Here is a 20,943-nt window from a genome sequence, read left to right as displayed (position 1 = left end):
TTATAATGGTAATAATACTGGAGCATCTAAAAATGGTGGACAAGAAGAACTCTATCAAGCATTATATGAGAGGTAAATTTTAAAAAGTGTAACAGAAAAGATTTTTATATCAACATTCATATATATATAATTATTTGCTGTGACTGTATCTTACAGTAATTTGTAGGATCCTTTACTATAGATAATTGAGCTGATCTGTTACAATAAAATCTCCATGCCTTATATATCATGTACTGCAGTACAACGCTAGATTAAAACCGACGAGGAAAGGTAACACACGGCCACCGAAAGCTTTATTATTGTGAAGCCCCGGTGGTCGTGTGGTCTAGCGGGACGGCTGCAGTGCAGGCCATTAGGTGTCACGATATATCAGTAGCATGGGTTCGAATCCCGACGAGGGAAGAACAAAAAAATATGCGAAAGCAAATTTACAGTTTTAAGATTGTTGGGTTGATGTTTAGACAAGTTGTTATATATATAATGTATATAAGATATTCGATTATTTTACAGTACACCTATATTAATTGTGTGTATCGGTTTTATCTTCAATATGACACATTTAGTTGTGATAGCACTTAGGACTTCCGGAATGCAATCTTAACTCGTGATTGAACAAATGATATCAACGCTTGTATTAATTGAGTGGATTATAAAAAAAAATAGGTAAGTCATATATTATAAAATTATATATAATCAATTACATGTGCTATGGTAACATGTTTTGAAACATATTCGTGACCTATAGTTTTTAACTTCTTCTTCATTTGACCTCGTGTAAATACTTATGTCATTGGCAATTATAATATAATTATTAATATTAAAATACCATATTTCCTTCCTTATAACAAACATTATTTCCTGCTAAACTCATTTCACCAATATGTGTTTCGTTATCCCATTCATTGATTTAATACTCAGCAATCTTTTTTCGACTATGAATTACTTCTTCATAATTCATTCCAAATCCCATGACATTTATCGGCGGAGCATAAAATTACATGTACGTTAAAAGGTCATATCAGTACATAAGGATTACCGATTGTACATGTCAGTACTTAAAAAACTACCGCAGGGACTGCAGCTATTATCATGGTATCGAACCTGCATTATGCAATTAGGAATGTCACTTTTAGATGCACTTTTTCATCATAAGTGTTAAAATAACAATGTAGTTTATACAAATGTACAACTATTTCCTGAGAAACTTAAATAAAAGGAGTCTGTTAAATATGTGTAAACAAATCAGCCTAATCAGTCTAAAGGCAAATTTTTTCTGAGGTATTTAAAAACATTTAATTTTAAGTTCCTGTGCAGTTAATCGACGGAAAATTGAGGAAACGTGTGTAAATATTCATGTCAGTACTAGTGTGGCGCAACAATTATTATAGTAATGTAAATTTCGAATGTCTCAAAATGATTCATTATCTTGATAGTACCTCTCAAATATGAATGATGCTGGTCCTTTTTATTATTTTGCGCTCTAAGCATAAAATCCTGGCTAAAGATGTAACCTCACATAAAACAGGCTTCTTCTTAACGATACACTGTACATGGTAGTTTTGCCATTTTAATTTCAAGAAAACTTCACTTTGGTACATGCATAATTTGTGGATTTTCACAACACTATTTGCGCTGAATCTTCCGTTTGGGATAATGACAGATAGCCTTTCGGAGGGTTGTGCTCTAAATTGAGGATTAGACAGTAAATTATCATAACTGTCTTAATCTGATCTACAGTAGTTGTAGTTTATGTAATTTATACTTGTTTCTCGTTTCTTGTTTTTCATTTATAGATTTGAGCGATTGAATGGTTTGACACTATTAATTTGGGGCCCTTGATACCTTGTTTTTCGGTGTGAGATAAGGCTCCGTGTTGACCTATAATGGTTCACTTTTATAAATTGATATTTGGAGAGAGAGTTTTCTCATTACCATTCATAGCACATCTTCCTATATCTCTTAAGATCATTGTGGGTTTTTGATTATAGGAATATGTATAGATGGGTTAAAAACCACCAAAAGACAATGAAAGTCTACGAAATGAAACATAGAAAACCAGAATCTTAGCAACACGACCACACACAACAGGCTAGATTTTTTAGTGTTACCAGTCTTGTTTTTTATTTTTATCTATCAGGACTTGTACATGTATATGAAAAATAAATTTGATGTGCATTGATTGAAAGTACAACCAGGTAGCATGATTACCATTTTTTTTAAATCTAATCTAAAGCAGCTTACATTACCCGTCCAGCGATATTTTTTTTTTAATTATAATTTTGTGACTTTTTTTTTTTTGATGAAAACATCCATTTTCAACTTTTAATTTCCTTTTCTTTTTTGTGTTGTTTCAGTTTTGTCACAGTTTTGTGGATGATTGCGCGTTCATAAATATGTTTAAACTACGACATTTTGTGTTTGTCTGTTTCAAACAGAAGTACGTAAAGCAAGGCTTGCATCGATACCCGTCTGTCAATTTTGATAGTTTCTTTGTATGATCCATAGTTGATATGTACATGTATATGCATTTGTCAAGCTTGCGAACAATAGTGCAAGTGTTACAAATATAAGTGTAATTTCATTCCGGGTAACTGTTTTCACTAGATTATATTGGTTGTTAATAGTGTGAAAGCCTTGATAGAAATAACATTGTTTTGTTTATATTAGACCAGTTTATTGTTTACATAAATAAAGGGTTAAAAGAAGAATAGTTTTCAAGGAACCAGTTAGATTGATAAATACTGACATAGAAGATTTAAGAGTACCAAAACGCAAATGAACAGAAAAACTTCGGCAATCCAGTACATATGAATATAACAATAAGGGACTTTTAAAAGTATACGATTTGATTAGAAAAGATATAAAAAAGTAAAATACTTCATCATCGAATGATTCTTAAATACTATTGTAATAACTCCCGGTTCCAAGTAACTGGTATAATCATTCCAGGTACAAACTCCCTATTGTAATAATTCCTGGTTCAAGATCACTAGTTATCATTGCTGGTTTAAAACATATATGCGAATATTCGATGGACGAATACCAATAGTTTACTTTGTCTATATTTCACTATTAATCAGCTATGCAAGTTTTAGTTATTTCAAATACTCCCAAAATATACCAAACCCAAATATTAGCTTTTTGATCTGACTATATATATGGAAAGAAAATATAAAAACACAAACAGAATTATTTAAAACTTGTTTAATTATTTGATAATTTAAAAGTCTTTATTGGAGAAAGGAAATTGGGAATTTGGCAAAGAGACAACAACCCGATCAAAGAGCAGCCGAGTGCCACCAACTAGTCTTCGACGCAGCGAGAAAATACAGTACCCAAAGGTGATCCTCAGCTAGCCCCAAAAATAAGTGAGTACTAGTTCAGTGGTAATGGACGTCAAAATAAACTCTAAAACATATACAATGAGCTGATAAATCATGCGAAAGTAACAAAGGCCAGAGGCTCTTGAATTAGGAAAGGCTCGACAACGCGACAGGTTTTATATTTAGTGAGACCTCCACTCTCCACATATACCTCTACCAAATGTAGAATATAAAAAACATAACAATACGCACATTAGAACTCATTTTAAAAATGTTCGAATTTTTCTATGCCAGAATAACAAAAGAAACTAAGTGAAATGACAATCATGCTTAAATGAACAAAGATCTATGCCAGCAGTTACTAAAATGCAAGCTCTAGACCTGATTGAAAGATTATGAAAATCACCTAGGATCCATTACCATTTGTAACTAATTAACCTGCGTTCCTTTTTGATATTATCTGTGCATAACTTAATCTGTATTTCAAATGCATAGAAGACAATTCAGAGTGTGATCTCTAAAAATTGTTATACCTTAATGATTTAATTTTGGATGTAACGCGTATTCTGATTGGCTGACTTTTTTTGTTATGAGCCCATAGACATAATTAAGTCATGTGACCGTGAAGTCATCAACGTTTTAGCATGGTTTTCTACGGTTTCAAATGGAATTTATAATTAAATTATAAGAAATGACTGTTATATTTTTTCTGTCTATTCGAAATAACATAAAAAATGTGGTGCACACTGTTAAATAACCCGCTACGCGCGTTATTCAGTGTGCATCAAATTGTTTATGTTATTTCTTCATAGATAGAAAAAATATTACAGTCATTCCTTAAATAACAAAATTGCTTAAAATTTAATGTTTTCTTAACAACCAAAAACCTTTATGGCAAAAAGGTATAAGGCACTGATTTTTTGTTATTCTTTACATTTGAATTAGATATTCCAAACAAGTGAAAAGTAAAATAGAGTATTAAAACTACGGATAGTTAAAAAAAATTGATATCGGAAAGTCCATTTATGATAAGCAAATTCAAACACGCAAACGCCATTATACACAGCAAACAAATGAAAAAACAACTGCCATATGAGTGACTCATACACTACATATATTGCCAATGTTACTTTATATACGCCATAACAAAAAAAGTAAAAAAAACAATCACATTAAGCTTTTTTTTAGTACAACATGATGAAATTATGATATTATTATCTCAATCGAATAGAAATAAAGCAGATGTAAGTATTTTGTTCATAAGTGATAGTTGGACAAGAGTTTTTCAGTGTTTCCAGAGCTTTTTGTGTGTTCAAACATGTCATTACATGTATGTTTTAAAAATACGGTTATACATTTGATAGGGTAAATTTCATTTGAAACTTATCAAATGTTAAATAAATTGAAACACAATCAGTAAATGCACAACAAGAACAAACATACAAGAAGCGAAGGAAAATCGCTTGTATCGTTGTTCTTCAATTGAAAGAAGACCTCAACAAGTACCGTGCCAAAACTGAAGATAATTTAACGACGTCATGTCGAATGCGGCTTGGAAGTGACAACTTCTAAAGCCGTTTTCTCTGTAAATAAGTTGGAGTTGTCTCTTTTTTTGCACAATATGAAAGTTCTGAGGAAGGTCATGGACCAGATACGTCACCGGAAGTTTGGAATCGTCTACTTTGTTTACATTTCGTATAGTTTTTAAAATGGCTCCAAAACGAAAGGAACTGTCAACGTCGGAGAAAAATGCCATTGCAGCATTACATAAGGCTGGTGTGAAAAGACCTGACATTGCACGACAAACAAGACATCCACTTCCAATAATTTATGGGGTTTTTAACCGTTTTAAAGGTCAGGGAGTTTGGAAAACAAGGAGAGAACGGGAAGGCCAAATCTGCTTACACCGCGGGATACTCGCAAAATTTGCACCACTGTCAAGTCGCACAGAAAACGTCCACTGCAAGGGTTAACTGCTGTTTTTAATGAATCTAGGGACGAACCAGTATCTAAGCGTACTGTTCAGGAGAACATTGTATGAAGAAGGGTTCAAAATACGTGTTGTAAAAAAAACAATCAGAATTCGTGCTGCAAATGTCAAAAAAAGGCTGGCATGGTGTAAATTGGTCAGGCACAAAACTGTGGAAGATTATTGGAGAAGGGTCATTTATAGTGATGAATGTAAGGTGGAAATTGGAATGGATAATCGTGTTTTAGTCTGGAGACGGCCTGGTGAGTAGTGGACTCCTCCACGCTTAAATCCTGACCGTGGTTCATGACTGAGTTTAATGATATGGGTCTGCATTACTTATGAAGGTGTTGGTATTATAACTGTTGTAACTGGTAATAAAAACGCTTTAAATTATATTGAGATTGTTGACAATTTTGTTTGGCCTGTTATTGCTCATCATTTCCCCACTGACAATTACGTATACCAAGATGACAATGCCCCGGGTCATAGGGCCAACATTGTGAAGGATTACATGGAACAAAATCAACTTCATGGTATGGAATGGCCAGCAAAAAGTCCAGACCTTAATATTATTGAAAATATGTGGCGTAAAATTAGAGTTGAACTGCAAAAACAGGCACATAACATCGATATCACTTCAAAGGCTCAAATGTAGACAGCAATTAGGGACATATGGACATATATAGCCTTAGAATTTATTAGAAAACTTTATAATTCAATTCCAAGACGTTTGAGGCTAGTGATAAGGGCATATGAAAACATCACAAAGTATTAGGTGAGTTCAGATAATTTTATTAAATTATTATTGCAAAGGTTGAACTGTGACAGATATTTGACAACTGTATGTGGCGGCCAACTTGAAACTATTTTCACTTTTGGCACAAGCAAACAAAAACCCCTCTCATCTCACTGCAAATTTATGATGGTCGCAAGCACCGCTGTAAGCGGATATATTTGCAAGAACAATACCAATATGTGTTTTACAATATTACCAAGTTTCTTGGTAGGATCTAATTACTGATTTGGACTTGAGTTTCCTGGTGCTGGTTTTGCTAAAGTGTGAATTCATATATTGATTAAATTCTAAGAGCTTTAATTTTCTATTCAACCCCTTTTTAAATATTTGTTTTCAAGCTAGTCAATCTATATCAGGTAACATCATTATTTATCTTACAGTGATGTTACATTTCATAAACAATTTTATCTATACATGTAAGTAGATCATATTTTAATGTGCTTTTACCAATAATTTCTATATTTAGACTCATCATGAACAAAAATCCAACACACCAAGAAAATGACGAGGAAAAAACTATGTATGGAATGAGAAAAATTATCAATCTTCAAAAATACGGTGTTAAAAGTTTCCCTTACCGAGGAAGGCGTAGATACACACCGTCGATTTCCCAGTCTCTAGACGGAGGGATTGTTATATCAAATGACGTTTTCGGACTGACAATAAGGCAGTTTGAACGAATCTATAAAGTTTGCTTAGAAAGACGAAAGATTCATGAACAGTGGATACTAAACCTTAGATATCCTGACAAGTCTTCTAATGAATACCTGGAATACTTACAGGATTGTGTATACTTCAATCAAGGTAAATATGGTGCTTTTAAAGAAGCAAACTACGGTGACCTATAGTTGTTAATGTTTGTGTCATTTTTGGTCTTGTGTGGATAGTTGTATCATTGGCAATCATACCATATCTTCTTTTTATAAGAAAGTCTAAATAAAAGATATTTAGATTGAAATTAAACATTATAACTTAAAGAATAACAGACAACCTCATGAATAAAAAGCACAAAATACATCTCAGCAAACGACGAATGACAAAATACTCAAAATACTGGCAACAGAATTTTACAGTAATGACAAAAGTTTCTGCTATGCTAAAGTTCGTTTTGCACAAACGGTTTTCTTCGCTTATAAGAAATGAGGAACAGCGCTCAGGATGTTCTGAATCGATAAGTATAAAACATAAATAAACATACATTTCAATTGAAAAAAAAAATTGTTGATTGGACAAATATATCTCAGCCAAGACACAAGAATTACGAAAAGTTCAATAAGGTTTAAGTTTTAAGGTGAACATTAAATCTGCGTTAACACTAAAATTGACAAATCAATGATTGAGATTATACTTTATTATAATAGATTTTGCATTGGAGTGTAACATATAAACAACATGGCATCCTATTTCATGCTTTATTCCTGCGAGTATCTGCTCTTGTTTCTAAACATGATTTGCACCTTTCGAATAGATTCACGAGATTTACACATTTGCATATTATTTTTTCACAAACCATTGTGGTGACGTAAGCCTATTCATTTACCGTGCATTCTTTTTCTAGAATCAACGTTTACTAAATCTGTCCCTGAAATGGAATCACCAAATTATATTCAATTGACTTTTTTGTGTGTCTAATTTCATTAAGTTTGAATTGGCCAATTTACTGATTTCTGTTCACTAATGGAATTATTTTAAAAACTTACCATTAATTTTGTTATTTCTATATGCCTCCGCAGGGAATCAAACCGGTCCATGAATTCTGTTACGTGTTACCAACATCCATATATCAACAAAACGTCTCGGATACCAATAGGTTACGATTTAATTGTCATAATTATATATATAAATGAATTTATGATATACATCGGTACAACGGACACACCGGGATGGTACCTTTATATAGACAATAATTGGCAATCGAAAAGTATGAGTACAAATGTAAGTAGCCGCGATGTTGACAGTTGTTATCCATTCGTTTGATGTGTTTGAAATTTTTTTTTGACATTTGAATGGGGACTTTCCTTTTTGAATTTTCCCCTGTGTTCAGTTTTTTTGTGATTTCACTTTTCATGGTTAAGTTCAATGAGTTAGAATTTGTCGGTTTAGGTTCGAATCCTTGTATTCTTTCTGTTGTCCCTATTCTTTAACTTTCCTGGGGTTTTTTCTTGGTTTGTAACTTATTGTGGAAATTTTATTTTTAATTAATAAAAGTGAGTTTAATCGTTTATTATCGGATCATTGTTGGCCTTTCCACATGTTTGAAACGAAAATGTTTACATTCAGGTGTCCATTTTAGTATTATAATTTAATATACTTTGATTTCATTTGTTTATTCGCAAATTCTTATGCTAGAAAATCGTGATGTGCCTAGAATAAGGCTTCTTGTTAGAAATTTCGGACACATGCTTTATATATATACTATATATATGTTCTTTGTCAACTAGCTATACCCGGTTTTGACACATTCTCCATATTCCTTCTCTACTTTATTAGAAATAAGATCGAGTTTGTTTCCTTTTTTTTTAAACAAATGATATTCAGATGCCTGATAAATGATTACGGGCAGACGTGGTGTATTATTGTTTTAGCCATGTAATTGTGATATGTAATTTATTGTAATGCATAGTTTGTCATGATGACATGGTTATTTAAACTCACTTACAATACCTTCTTAATAAGAATAGGCTTTAATTTTCAAAAGACATAAACGCAACAGTTATAGATACAATGGATAGGTGTTGATTCATGAAAAAACAAACCATTTGCCCTCGTGGTCTCTTTTTTTAAGAATTAACGCTTATCTATTGTATCTATATCACTTAATCTCATGCGAGTTAAAGTTTGTACATAATATACGTTGAGTTCAATATTCCATAGAGTAAACTGTTCAGAATTTTATAAACATCACCAATACACCAATACTTAAAGATGCTTTCTGAACAAAACATAGTTGATATAAGACTTTACCAGGTGCCATAATTCAATATAGTGTGAAAACGTAATATGCAATGAGCAACATATATAAAAGGGTTGCAATAAAAGAAGAAAGTCGTATATAAGACCTGTGAGAACTAGTATTTAGTATCTAACTAATTGCAACTAGTTTATACATCTGTACCTTATAATGTTTAAAAAAGAATTCATTCACATCAATCACTTTTTCATTATTTGTTTATTAAGAATAATATATAATCTATCATTTTGTGTATTTTAGCAACTGATCACTTCTCAAGAAACTATTTACCATCATTAATACTCGATACAAAAATAGGCAGTTCGAAATATTCGACAAACATGCACCAATTTAATTGCAAAACTATGCACAATTTACAGTGGAATGCACATAATTTACCAAAACATCGATTTTACAGTTCTTATTAAAATGTTAAGTTAAATGAATAATTTCACATTTTACAGATATATTGCCTTGGCCAGGAAATGGTCTGAAGGACAAATACTTATACCAACATCTTGTTTATACAATTGGATCTGAAATGCATATTCGTAATAGACAACGTCTATTTATCATAGAAGATATGATACAAAATTTATTGCAAACTTATATGCCTCGAATATCTAGCGGAAGTTTGGCAGAAGGATTAGATTTACCTGGTAGTGACATAGATATAATGTTCGTATTTAAAACCGTAGACGTAATTCAAAATGTAAGGAATATCAACCACACAATACAACATACTACACTGGTTATGGAGCCAGATAAGGATTATCCAGGATTTGCAAGACTTAGATTGATAGCAGAAAGTGAGGAAGATAATAATATCATACTATCTGGATGCTGTGAAAGTACTACAAACGGTGAATATGTATCCGTGGACGGATTTCTTCATAACATAACCCGACGTTTTTCAGGTTTTCAGCTATCTTCACACGGTCCATGCTTATCAGATACAGATCAGAATGTTGATATTGCATTCTGCGTACGAATTAAAATCTTACCTTATATTGTTATACCGTGGGTAAGGCGTCATCGACACAAATGGCCTCCTAATTTTGTAATTGACAAAATTCAAAATTACGGATGTCTTTTAGTACCTATAGGACCAAAGAATATGTTGGAAAGTGGCTTATTATGGAGATTGTCTTTCTCTATGGCAGAAAAACATCTTGTACATTCATTTAATTTCACTCAACTTTTATGTTACGGTCTTCTAAAATTAACTTTGCGGCGTATCATTTACACAAATGCTGATGTCAAAGATTTATTATGTTCCTATTTTCTGAAAACAGCTTTATTTTGGGTGTCTGAGGAAGTTGATATTGAAATATTTCAATTAGATAAATTGTTTTATTGCTTTTCTCTCTGTCTTGATAAATTGATATTATGGATAAAGAACTGTTACTGTCCGAACTATTTTATACCTACACATAACATGTTTCTAGGAACAGTTGACCACATTAATAATCAAAAACTTATGATTGTACTGGATAGTATAAAATGTGCTGGAATTGATGGATTGATAAATAATTTATTTCTGACTCAGAGAGGACATGGTCAAATATTCAGGTCAAAGAGAGAAACTTCAAGCATTGTGTTAGACCTATTTTTGTACAAAACATTTGCAGAACATACCGCTGCTCTAGACATTTCTAGTTGTTATCAGTTACTGCAATTTGTCGAATCCTTACAAATGTGTGAATCGTCTAAATTTCTCATTGATTCATGTAAATATATTTATGGAGTAATCAGTCAATACACTGCACAATTAGTACAACCACCTTCTGCAAAAAGTAAACCGAACAACTTACACAAACGTTATCATAGACATTTACGAGACAGTCTTAGGACAGATGCTGTGTCGGGTTGGTTGTTGTATGCGTCCTATTATTATGTTACTGGACAGTACAATGTAACACTCGAATTGGCCGGATATGTTTTGTCAAGATGCAAACCTGGTACATATATGACGTATGTAGGCAGAGATACCTATAACGAAGAAGACATGAATATTTATAAACGACATGTACATTCCAAAATATCACTTAATGATAGAATCAAATTAGCAACGGTAAAAAGTTTTCATTACTTTTGGCATTCATCTTTAATACCAGAAGAGCTTCGGCTTGGAGTGATAAAAAGAGGAATTACTATACCACCAGTTGTTCTGACGTTCTGTCTGAGATTTTTATGTCATCATCATCTTGGTGATATATTAAATAGACAACAGGCATTATATGATTTACTTTTAACAGTTAAAGATAAATATTTGATTTCATCAGATGAAATATCTATTTCAAAAACAATACTTGGAGTATGTTATGAGATATCAGGAGATGTTACCAATGCCCATGAGTGTTACGATGAGGCTCAAGAAGATGAAGATCTGTTTGTCTTTTAGCAAAAGCAAGGAAATCAAATTTGTTGTTACCTTTGACATAAACTTTTAGTATATGGATCACAACATGAGATTTAACATGAACATAAATTATCATTATAATTTGAAATAGATAATGCTATATCAGCTATCAGGTACAGTCTGTATGTTTGACCAAAGCAGTACTCATACATGTAGGTTAAGTTATTGAAGTTATGCAGTGAGTTGAGGCTTAATTGTGTATGGGAAGTTTATTAATTATATGGTATACAGTATAACAAATGCATTACAAAATAAATAAATGTTATGCTATAGGTAAAGCTTACACTATGTTAAAATAGGAATGATTGTAAAAGATTGTAAATGAGACAACTATCAAAATAGAACCAAGTAAAGTATGACTATTATTCATGTACCTCAACAACTATATATGACTGTACGTCCATCAATGAGCATAACCAATAACGCTATAACATGCCCCGACATGAGAAAAATATAAATGACAAACAGCAACAAACAATAATCATCAAATGAAAAGATCTTTTTTGGACAGGCAGCAATTAACGATAACAATCGAATGGCGTTGCACCACAACATAGGAACAAAAGTTAAATTTAGTTTATAGGACGCAAAAAACACAAATAACAAAGAGAATACACGCATAAGACACAAGTTGCGATCTGTGAGTTCTAGCAATAATTACTAAAATCAAGATGACTGAAAAATTCAACTTAAAAAACACCAAGTTTCCAAGACAAGCACAACATTTTATACACATCAAATGGATTTAGCGTATAGACGTCATGCATACGCAGCCATGTAAAACCGAAATGAACCTCAAGAACTGTCAAAGCGTTTTGCGTTTGCGTAATCCGACAAAGCAACCAACAATGTGTTGGTGGTAAGCTGAAAGTACTACACAAACGTTCTTCAGAATGACATTTTAATTCATCTACATTCAGGAATGTGTGCTCCACAGAGAGTCGTATAGCAGACAAGCATGACATATATATATGTGTGTATATAGTTTTCAATCTTGAACTGCTTAAATTGATTGCTGTCAGGAGCTCCCCTCCCAACTTGGGCACCCCTAACACGTGTCTGCATTGGACCTGCAGTGGACTTTAGCGGCGGTCATTAGATATCAAGCTATATACACCATAGATTGTTACTCATTTATGCATGTCTCCGTTAAGATGAGCTACACCTTATATGTATTGTGGTGTTTACAATTAGTTTGTTTTTATTTGGAGAAAAATGATTCAGGTTTGATATCAAAGCTAAATCCGGGTATACTGTCTGTCCCTGATTTACATGTTGTATATTTATACAAACATTGTTATGATTATACTTACAATGGAATGAGTTGTATCACGTGAGTAATCCAATTCCTTGTCATGTTATTCATAATGCATAGTAAGAACAAATTAAGTAACACATCAGATTCAATAAGCTTCATATCTATCTACCTCAATAAGTTCACCTTATGATACACAGGCCCCTTAATTCCTTAATTGTTTTTATTTTTTCATTTTGCTTGTGTGAACTTGTTGCTTTGTCGGTATTTTAATTTTAGTTCTGTTTTCTTTTGCAAGTAAGCACTACTGCTTCAAGTTAATCACTTCATGGTCATGATGATATCCAGATTTTTGGTATATTTCAAATGTTTCTGATATAAAGTGTATAAGGGAGATAAACAAAATAAATAGAAGCATCTGCGTAAAAGAAGCAAGCATTTGTTATATAAAAAAGAAAAATATGTCGGTGTAATCCGTCCGTTAGTTTTTTTTAATTTATTGTAGTGTTTACCATTTTTTTACGTTGATGGTATCGTTGATTTTAAGACCGCATGGTGTCCTGTTACTGTAACACATAGAAGTTCAAAATTAACTACACTGATATCATTGTGGTTATGTTTATATAAGTATGCATGGATATGTTCCAGACCATATATATGGTCTTATACTTTTACTTTTCTACATTATCTAGAGGTATGGGGGAGGGGGGGATCTCATAAGCATATTTAACTCCGCCGCAATTTTGCGCCTGTCCCAAGTCAGGAGCCTCTAGCCCTTGTTAGTCTTGTATTATTTTTAATTTTTGTTTCTTGTGTACAATTTGGAGTTTAGTAAGGCGTTCATTATTACTGAACTAGAGTAAATATATTTGTTTATGGGCCAGTTGAAGGACGCCTCGGGTTGTGGGAATTTCTGGCTGCATTGAAGACCTGTTGTTGGCCTTCTGCTGATGTCTGCTCTATGGTTGGGTTGTTGTCTCTTTGACACATACCCCATTTCCATTCTCAATTTTATTATAAAAACATGAACACAATGATATCATTGCAGTAGATTGTTGACTAAATCTTTGTTTACTTTTATTGAATATAAAATACATCTATGGTTGGACCATATTATTATTTATCTCGTTTTGTTATTTACCGGCCGGGCCATATGAGTTATTTAGTATGAACCATATTCTAAAACGATTTTCTAAGAATTTTTTTCAAATAAATTCTAATTTCCTTCGCAGAAGCCCACAGTTCATTACCCGAAACCAAAACGACACAACAATTAAATCACTGGTTCCCGTATCATTACATAATATCTGAATATCTTGCTTTATTACATATTGATTACATTTTAGTAGGTTTTTCTATATAAATGGGATTTTGAATAAAGCAGCATATCCACCTGCGGAAAAAGTATATTGACCGCGTAAAACGTCGCGTGCTTTTTAAGTCAATAATTTTAGTAAAAACGTTTGATGTACAATTCGTTTTGGTAAATAATTGCCATAACATACATTTCTCTCGGAGTATAAAAAAATAATGACTTTTGTTTTGGTAAACATGTGGTTAAACTGACTTTTGAAAAAAACCTGATATCATTTTTTTCAAAAGTAAATAAAACTACATATTCACCTAGCTCATACAAAAAACATTAATTGTATGATATCTGGGATGAGTTCAATATCGTAGCAGCTACATGAACTATATAAAAAACCAATTGAAAGAAAAATTTTAAAAAGATGACCAAAGTTTATGTGAGTTATGACTTCTTTGTTTTATATTTTATTGAGATATGTTCTTATAATAAGTTTATTTCATAAGCCGACATACTGCGTTTCGTTCAGCACGTACAAATTGCCATTTAAAGATTTTTTTAATTATTGGACACCTTTTCATTTTATCCTGTTAATTCTTACCATAAAAGAATTATTTCAACTTCCCAGCTTAAAACTATTGGTTTAATAAATTCTATATGAGCAGAAACCCTCCACTACGGAAGTAAGGAAATGTTGCCACATACATGTAGTTATATAACTTCACAATTGGGAAGCAGAAATTATCTCTTTTGTAGTAAAGGTTTGTTTTCAACCGACCCTAATTGTCAATTCATAGTTGTAAGTCAAGTCACGAGGAAGATTTTCATTAAGATAGATGCGTTAACAGCCGATTTCATTGAGTATGTAGTCAAAGTTAATAACTTTGGTTAGCTTCCTGGATAGCTGAACTGTGACGTCATTATTAGGTAAGGAGAACTACCCTCCTTTCGAAGTAACCTAGTCCTAGTCAGGGTATCTGTCGGACAAGTCTACTTTTAAAGGAAGGTACATTTTTGTAGTTTACGTGACCAAATTATGACTTCATGGTTCAGCTACAAAGTGAGCTATAACTGAAGATATTACCTTTGCCTGCAAACTCAATGGAATCGGCTGGAACATAGTCACCAATTTTGAGTTTTCAGTTAGAGAACATCATCTATATAGCGGAAGTAATGTTAAAATATACTGTTAATGATAAGGAATCTGGCTTCTGTCCAAATCCCCTTTACGCTGTTAAGCATTGAGACAGGGTCCCATGATATGGAATAACGCGTGCATTAAATTCCTATGATACAGGGTAACATATTTTACCCCATAACACACATGTTTTCTTTTCATATAACACTTCAATATCTCATGAAAGGTTGTTTACGAAAATGTAAGTAGATTTCATTTTTTTTCATCTTTAAGCTCGTTTTAACTAATGATAATAATAATTCTTTTCGCACGGTATTGTACAATTAACAAAACAAATGTCACATTTTTTGTGGGATTCATAGGACTGATCAGTTTACACCTTATGGTACACCTATTGACATACATCTACAAGATCAAATCTCTGAATATTTACACATTTTGTGAGATCGTTGGTCACCATATATAGTTAACATAAATTGCAAGAGTTATAGGACTTTGGCCAATTTGTATGTATTTTGTTTGTATATCTCTATTTTTTTTTAATTACAGCTTTTATGAAGCTATCAAGATTTTTTCGTGGCTATATACCGCCATTTACGGTATTCAATTTCTCCATCTGTTTATATATTGATTGTTGATTGTTATGGACATTTTGAAAGCTAAGTATTAAACCTGTCATATTTATGAAGACAATGCCGGACACATAGAATTTAATCGAACAACTTCAAATTTGATTTAGAGCTCTGAGGAATGTATAGAACGTTCTACATTTAAGATATGTAACATGTTGATTTTTCAAGATTATAGTTGCAAGCATGGAGGATGTGTTGACGTGTATAGAGCGCACTACCCCTATATCAAGGAACATCGGATTAAAGTTCCAATTCATGTTGTACATTAAGTTCTGTGTACAACGCTGTGTATTCCTGGACAGAAAAACGAACAGCTTTCTACGTGGAACTAAGAATTTAAATTAAAATAATGCAAACGTCATAATTTTCGTTCTTCACCAACAAAGTATTTTGCCAAAGGAGGGGGAGATACTTGTACAATACCGTTAAAGCTCAATACTTTACACAAAAATGTCATATTGCACAAAGAGGGACGAAAGATACCAAAGGGACAGTCAAACTCGTAAATCTAAAACAAACTGACAACGCCATGGCTAAAAATGAAAAAGACAAACAGAAAAACAATAGTACACATGACACAACATAGAAAACAAAAGAATAAACAACACGAACCCCACCAAAAACTAGGGGTGATCTCAGGTGCTCCGGAAGGGTAAGCAGATCCTGCTCCACATGCGGCACCCGTCGTGTTGCTTATGTGATTACAAATCCGGTAAAAAGTATAATTCGGTAGGTCAAATTCATGAAAGGGAAGGGGATTGTAGTTACGACGTAGGGAACATATCCGATATCATTTTTGAAACGGTTATTCTATTACGGTCAACCAACTCGTGATGGCGTCCGTAAAATTTACGAAGGGATGATTTCAACTTCACCATTTGAAACTCTTGGTTTAATAGCTTCCTTGTGAGCAGTAACCCTCTATCAAGAAAATCATGATAGGAAATGCAAGCACGGGAATATCGTATCAATTGGGAGATATATACCCCGTATGCAGGTGCTGCTGGAATGTTGCTACTTAGAAATGGAAAGTTTACAATTGGAAAGCTGAAATCATCTCTTTTGTCGTAAAGTTTTGTCTTCAACCGACCCTCATTTAGGAGATAACTGTATTGTATTTTAAGCTTGGCCTTCGTAAAACGTAGATTTTACTGTCGCAAATTGAGTTTACCTAGCGACGCGGAGCGGAGATAGGTAAACGGATATTTGCGACAGTAAAATCAAGTTTTAAGAACGCCAAGATTAAAATACAATACAGTTATCTCCATTCTAATGCCACATATTAAAATAAATGTCATTTAATAAATATTTTGGCTTAAAAATGGCATAGATGAAAAAGTCCGCGAAACTGTTGCATTGTCTTTAGCATCTAAACAATGTGACGTCATGTGTTTACTCTGGATGTCAAACATGAATACTAAACATATTTTTACTTTTCCTACGCTTCAAAATGGTTTCAATATAGACTAAAAGAAGATTTTGAGGCTCAAAATGTGAATATCTTGTTTATTTTTTGAGAAATTACATATCCCAGAATTCAAAATGGTGGCTTTCTTAGTTACGGACTGGTAGAACGTGGAATCTAACCCCTCAAAATATTTCTCAACGTCCAATGAAAATTATCGTTACAAACTAATTGCATTAGAATGTCAATTTCTAGATGTAAGTCAAGGTATGAAGCCGACATAACTGTATCTGTAGTATCCTTTATCTCCAATTCGATGGGATAGATGCGATCCACATAGTCACCAAATTTTGAATTGTTTAGTGAAAGAACTCCATAACAAACCTATTGTATGAATCGAGTTTGTTTTTTTTTTGGGGGGGGGGGGGGTATATATAAAAGGTCGTTTTTTTTCCTTTAACTCCTAGATCATGGTCTCCAATTTTAAGATGAAAATGAAACGCTAAATTTTTGGCTGAAAATGATGTACCTAAATGAACTTTGATTTAAATACTTTGTTTATCATCCGTTCAGTCAAAATAGAGACTGGATACTCGGATACTAAAAACATATTTATATTCCTGTTACATGTATTTGTACTGGATGCAGGATAAACGTATCTGCATGTAATAGTTTTGTTGTATTGTTAGTGATTAATCTGTTCTTATGTTTTAATATTTTTGACTTTAACACCTTGGGTTTTAACTAGGATGTGAAAATTTAAAAAACGCAAAAATTCAAAATTTAAAAATTTATGACAAAGTGTACAAGTTATAGCAGACTAATTGCAATATATCGTAAAAAAAAGTAGTGCTGCAATTAATTAAATATCGATAGGAAAATATAGCATTTCAAAACGACTTTCATCATCGTGATAAAGTAAAGCAGCATTTCTGTGTAACTCAAAGAATCATTAATTTATCATATTAAAATATTTGCCACTGGACGTTAATTGACTGTACCAGCATTCATTAAACGGCCGATATAGCAATTCCGATACGAAAACGGATACTTTTTTTCCAGTTAACTGAGGAAAAAAAAGAGTAAAGTACACATATAAATGTGTTAATGGCTTGGGTTCTGTAATGTTAAAAGAACTGTAGAAATTTCCCATTGTAGTAGTGATTTACTTAAGTATAAACATGAATAGAATAGAAAGAAAACGGGGTATCTAACCATGGTACAAATAAGTGTATGCGCAAACAAAAGTAAGGGGTAGCGCTTTTATTACTTTTCCAAAAGGAACAAACATTCTCATCTCACTGACAATTATGACGGTTCCTAGCACCAGTTCGATGTTCGAATTTTTAGCACACTTGATATCACATATGTTCCTTATATTGAACTACAATCTCGTAGCCTTTTCCCGAGCGTGACCTACGAATCAGACGTTTCCCCGGGTTTGTAATAAAATAAGCAACACAACAGGTGCCACATGTGGAGCAGAATCAGCTTACCCTGCCGGAGCACCTTGGATCATTCCCAGTTTTTAATGGATATCGTTTTGCTTAGTCTTAAGTTTTCTATTTTGAGTTTTATGTACTATTGTTTGTCTTTGTCTTTTTCGATGTTTTCGACAGGTGAGATTCAATGTCTCTATGGTATCTTTTGCCTCTCTTTTTGCTGCCACAACTACGAATAACATAACAAAATGAATGCTTTGTATATCTACTTTTTAACCTTTGAATTAAAGCTTTGGACATTGTTGTTTTTAGATTATAATTGACTTTAACGATTATTGTTTAAGTGGCATGGTGCAAAATCCAAAATAGAACTGTTAATCTGGTTATTCTGGTTAGACTACCTACGTCATAATCTTCGTCTAGTATGCTCTTTTTAATCTGTATTAAAATATCACAAAAACAAACATTATGGGGTATAATTAAATTGGTGTTAGATTGAAATTGAGCTTTTGAAATTTAAAGACAATAAAAAACCGAAATTAACAAAATAACAAATCGTCAGTTCTATGCAAAATAACATTCTGCAAATACATGTATCTCCATGAAAAGCGTCAAAGAACTTATCAAAGTAAATATGTTTCGTTTATCTGATTTATGTTTATGCTCCATTTATGGGCCTTGTGTTTTCTGGTCTGTGTGTCCGTTCGTCTGTGTGTCCGTTCGTCTGTCCCTTTCGTTTGTTCGTCCGTCGTCGTCCGTCCGTCTGTCCGGTTTCATGTTAAAGGTTTTTGATCGAGGTCATTTTTTATGAAGTTGAAGTTCCTTATAATATGATCTTTGAAATTTTAATGCAAAATTAGAGTTCTATCCCATTTTCACGGTCCACTTAACATATAAAATGATAGTGCGTATGGGGCATCCGTGTACTATGGAATCATTCTTGTTTTATATATTTTTAAATTGTAAAATATAAATTATATGCATTATCTTCACTATTTTAGATATCGCCTGACTTTCATTCAAATTAAATCTAGAAAACAAGTAATTATGGAACTTTTATTTTGTACACCCCCTTTTTTTCTCTCTTTTTAAGACAAAATATTATAGTAGCTTTTTCGCCGTATTTCCCTTTGAAAAGCTTCAGTTTGATATTTAAATATGAATTAAAAGTCAGCAACGTATGCACTGATTGGTTGTTGTTTTCTTAATGTATAGTCGCAAATTGTTCAATCATAATCAAGAGTTTAAGAATATTTGCAATGACATAGCAGTAAATGCATACGCATAAGTAGCAAGTACATATTATATCTCTTCAATCAAAAGATTGATTAATTGGTGTTTAACGCCACTTTCAACGTTATCGTGCTATTTCTTGGCGGTCAGATTTAATTGATAGAGAAATCAAAACCAGGGGATCTAGAGTGAACCACCGATCATCGGAAGGAAAACTAATAGTCATAGTCGATGAAGATTGGAGTCACCCCCACTCGTGCGGGATTTTAACTCACAACCTCGCTGCTTAAAGGCTAGAGATACAGTAGTTCGACTACTTAAAAACTCTGAGTCACTGATGTCCATTTTCATCAAAACAAGGTGTCTGCTCTTTGGTCGGGTTGTTGTCGCTTTGATACATTCCCAATTTCCTTTCTCAATGTTATTGTTTTCTGTTGATGAATAACTATCTAACCTACCCATGTACCTATTGTCTTGTAAAACAATTAATAATTCACAAAGTTCGACAGGACATTCACATATTGTGTCCGGCATATAAATGGCTATGAACTGCTACGCCTATAACATTTATTACTCAGTCTTCGATTCTCTTTGTAGTGTTTATTTTTGACATTTTGTCGGTAGTTGGGTTTTTTTTTAAATTATGACCATGTATACGTAGTTACATGTATTAGTATCTGTTCGTTTTTGTTTGATTTATGGTGTAAGCGGAAAATTCTTTGCGGTTATGTTTCATACTCTGCAATCTTCAATCACATTTTTAAATTCCAGTGGTAAATATTTACTGGTTGTATATTCCATCATTTATAAACATACATGTAATCCATTACAAATATAAAGTAAAAATATATTTGAAATTACGATTTATCACACATATACATGTACATGTATATGACAATTTGATAATGTTTGCGTTTTGTAATTTTACGGAAAATAACGAAATATGACACTCAAGCTACGTAAAGACTGTTGAAGTGCATTTAAGGCGTAAACTTTAGAGCTTCAAATTACATTGATATGGATCCCGGAGCAGATGGAGAAGAGACAACATATAGGGAAAACGATACTA

The 20,943-nt window shown here is 32.8% G+C and overlaps 1 protein-coding gene across 2 annotated transcripts; it reads left to right on the top strand.

Moving 5' to 3' along the window:
• The first annotated feature begins 3,111 nt into the window (after nt 1–3,111).
• On the top strand, nt 3,112–11,820 carry LOC134691024 (uncharacterized). 2 transcript variants are annotated; one of them, XM_063551216.1, is made up of 3 exons: nt 3,112–3,368; nt 6,558–6,895; nt 9,506–11,820. In XM_063551216.1, exons 2-3 carry the CDS (start codon nt 6,565–6,567, stop codon nt 11,443–11,445), a joined length of 2,271 nt encoding a protein of 756 aa, XP_063407286.1. In that variant the 5' UTR covers nt 3,112–3,368; nt 6,558–6,564; the 3' UTR covers nt 11,446–11,820. The 2 variants fall into 2 exon arrangements, with proteins under 2 accessions (XP_063407286.1, XP_063407285.1); XM_063551215.1 differs by lacking the exon at nt 3,112–3,368 and adding an exon at nt 5,947–6,070.
• Nucleotides 11,821–20,943: the final 9,123 nt, after the last annotated feature.

This window comes from Mytilus trossulus, chromosome 11 (assembly GCF_036588685.1).
Source record: "Mytilus trossulus isolate FHL-02 chromosome 11, PNRI_Mtr1.1.1.hap1, whole genome shotgun sequence".
Classification (NCBI taxonomy): Eukaryota; Metazoa; Mollusca; class Bivalvia; order Mytilida; family Mytilidae; genus Mytilus; species Mytilus trossulus.
The sequence above is the reverse complement of the archived record's forward strand: the minus strand, read 5'-3'. Positions and strand labels throughout refer to the sequence as shown.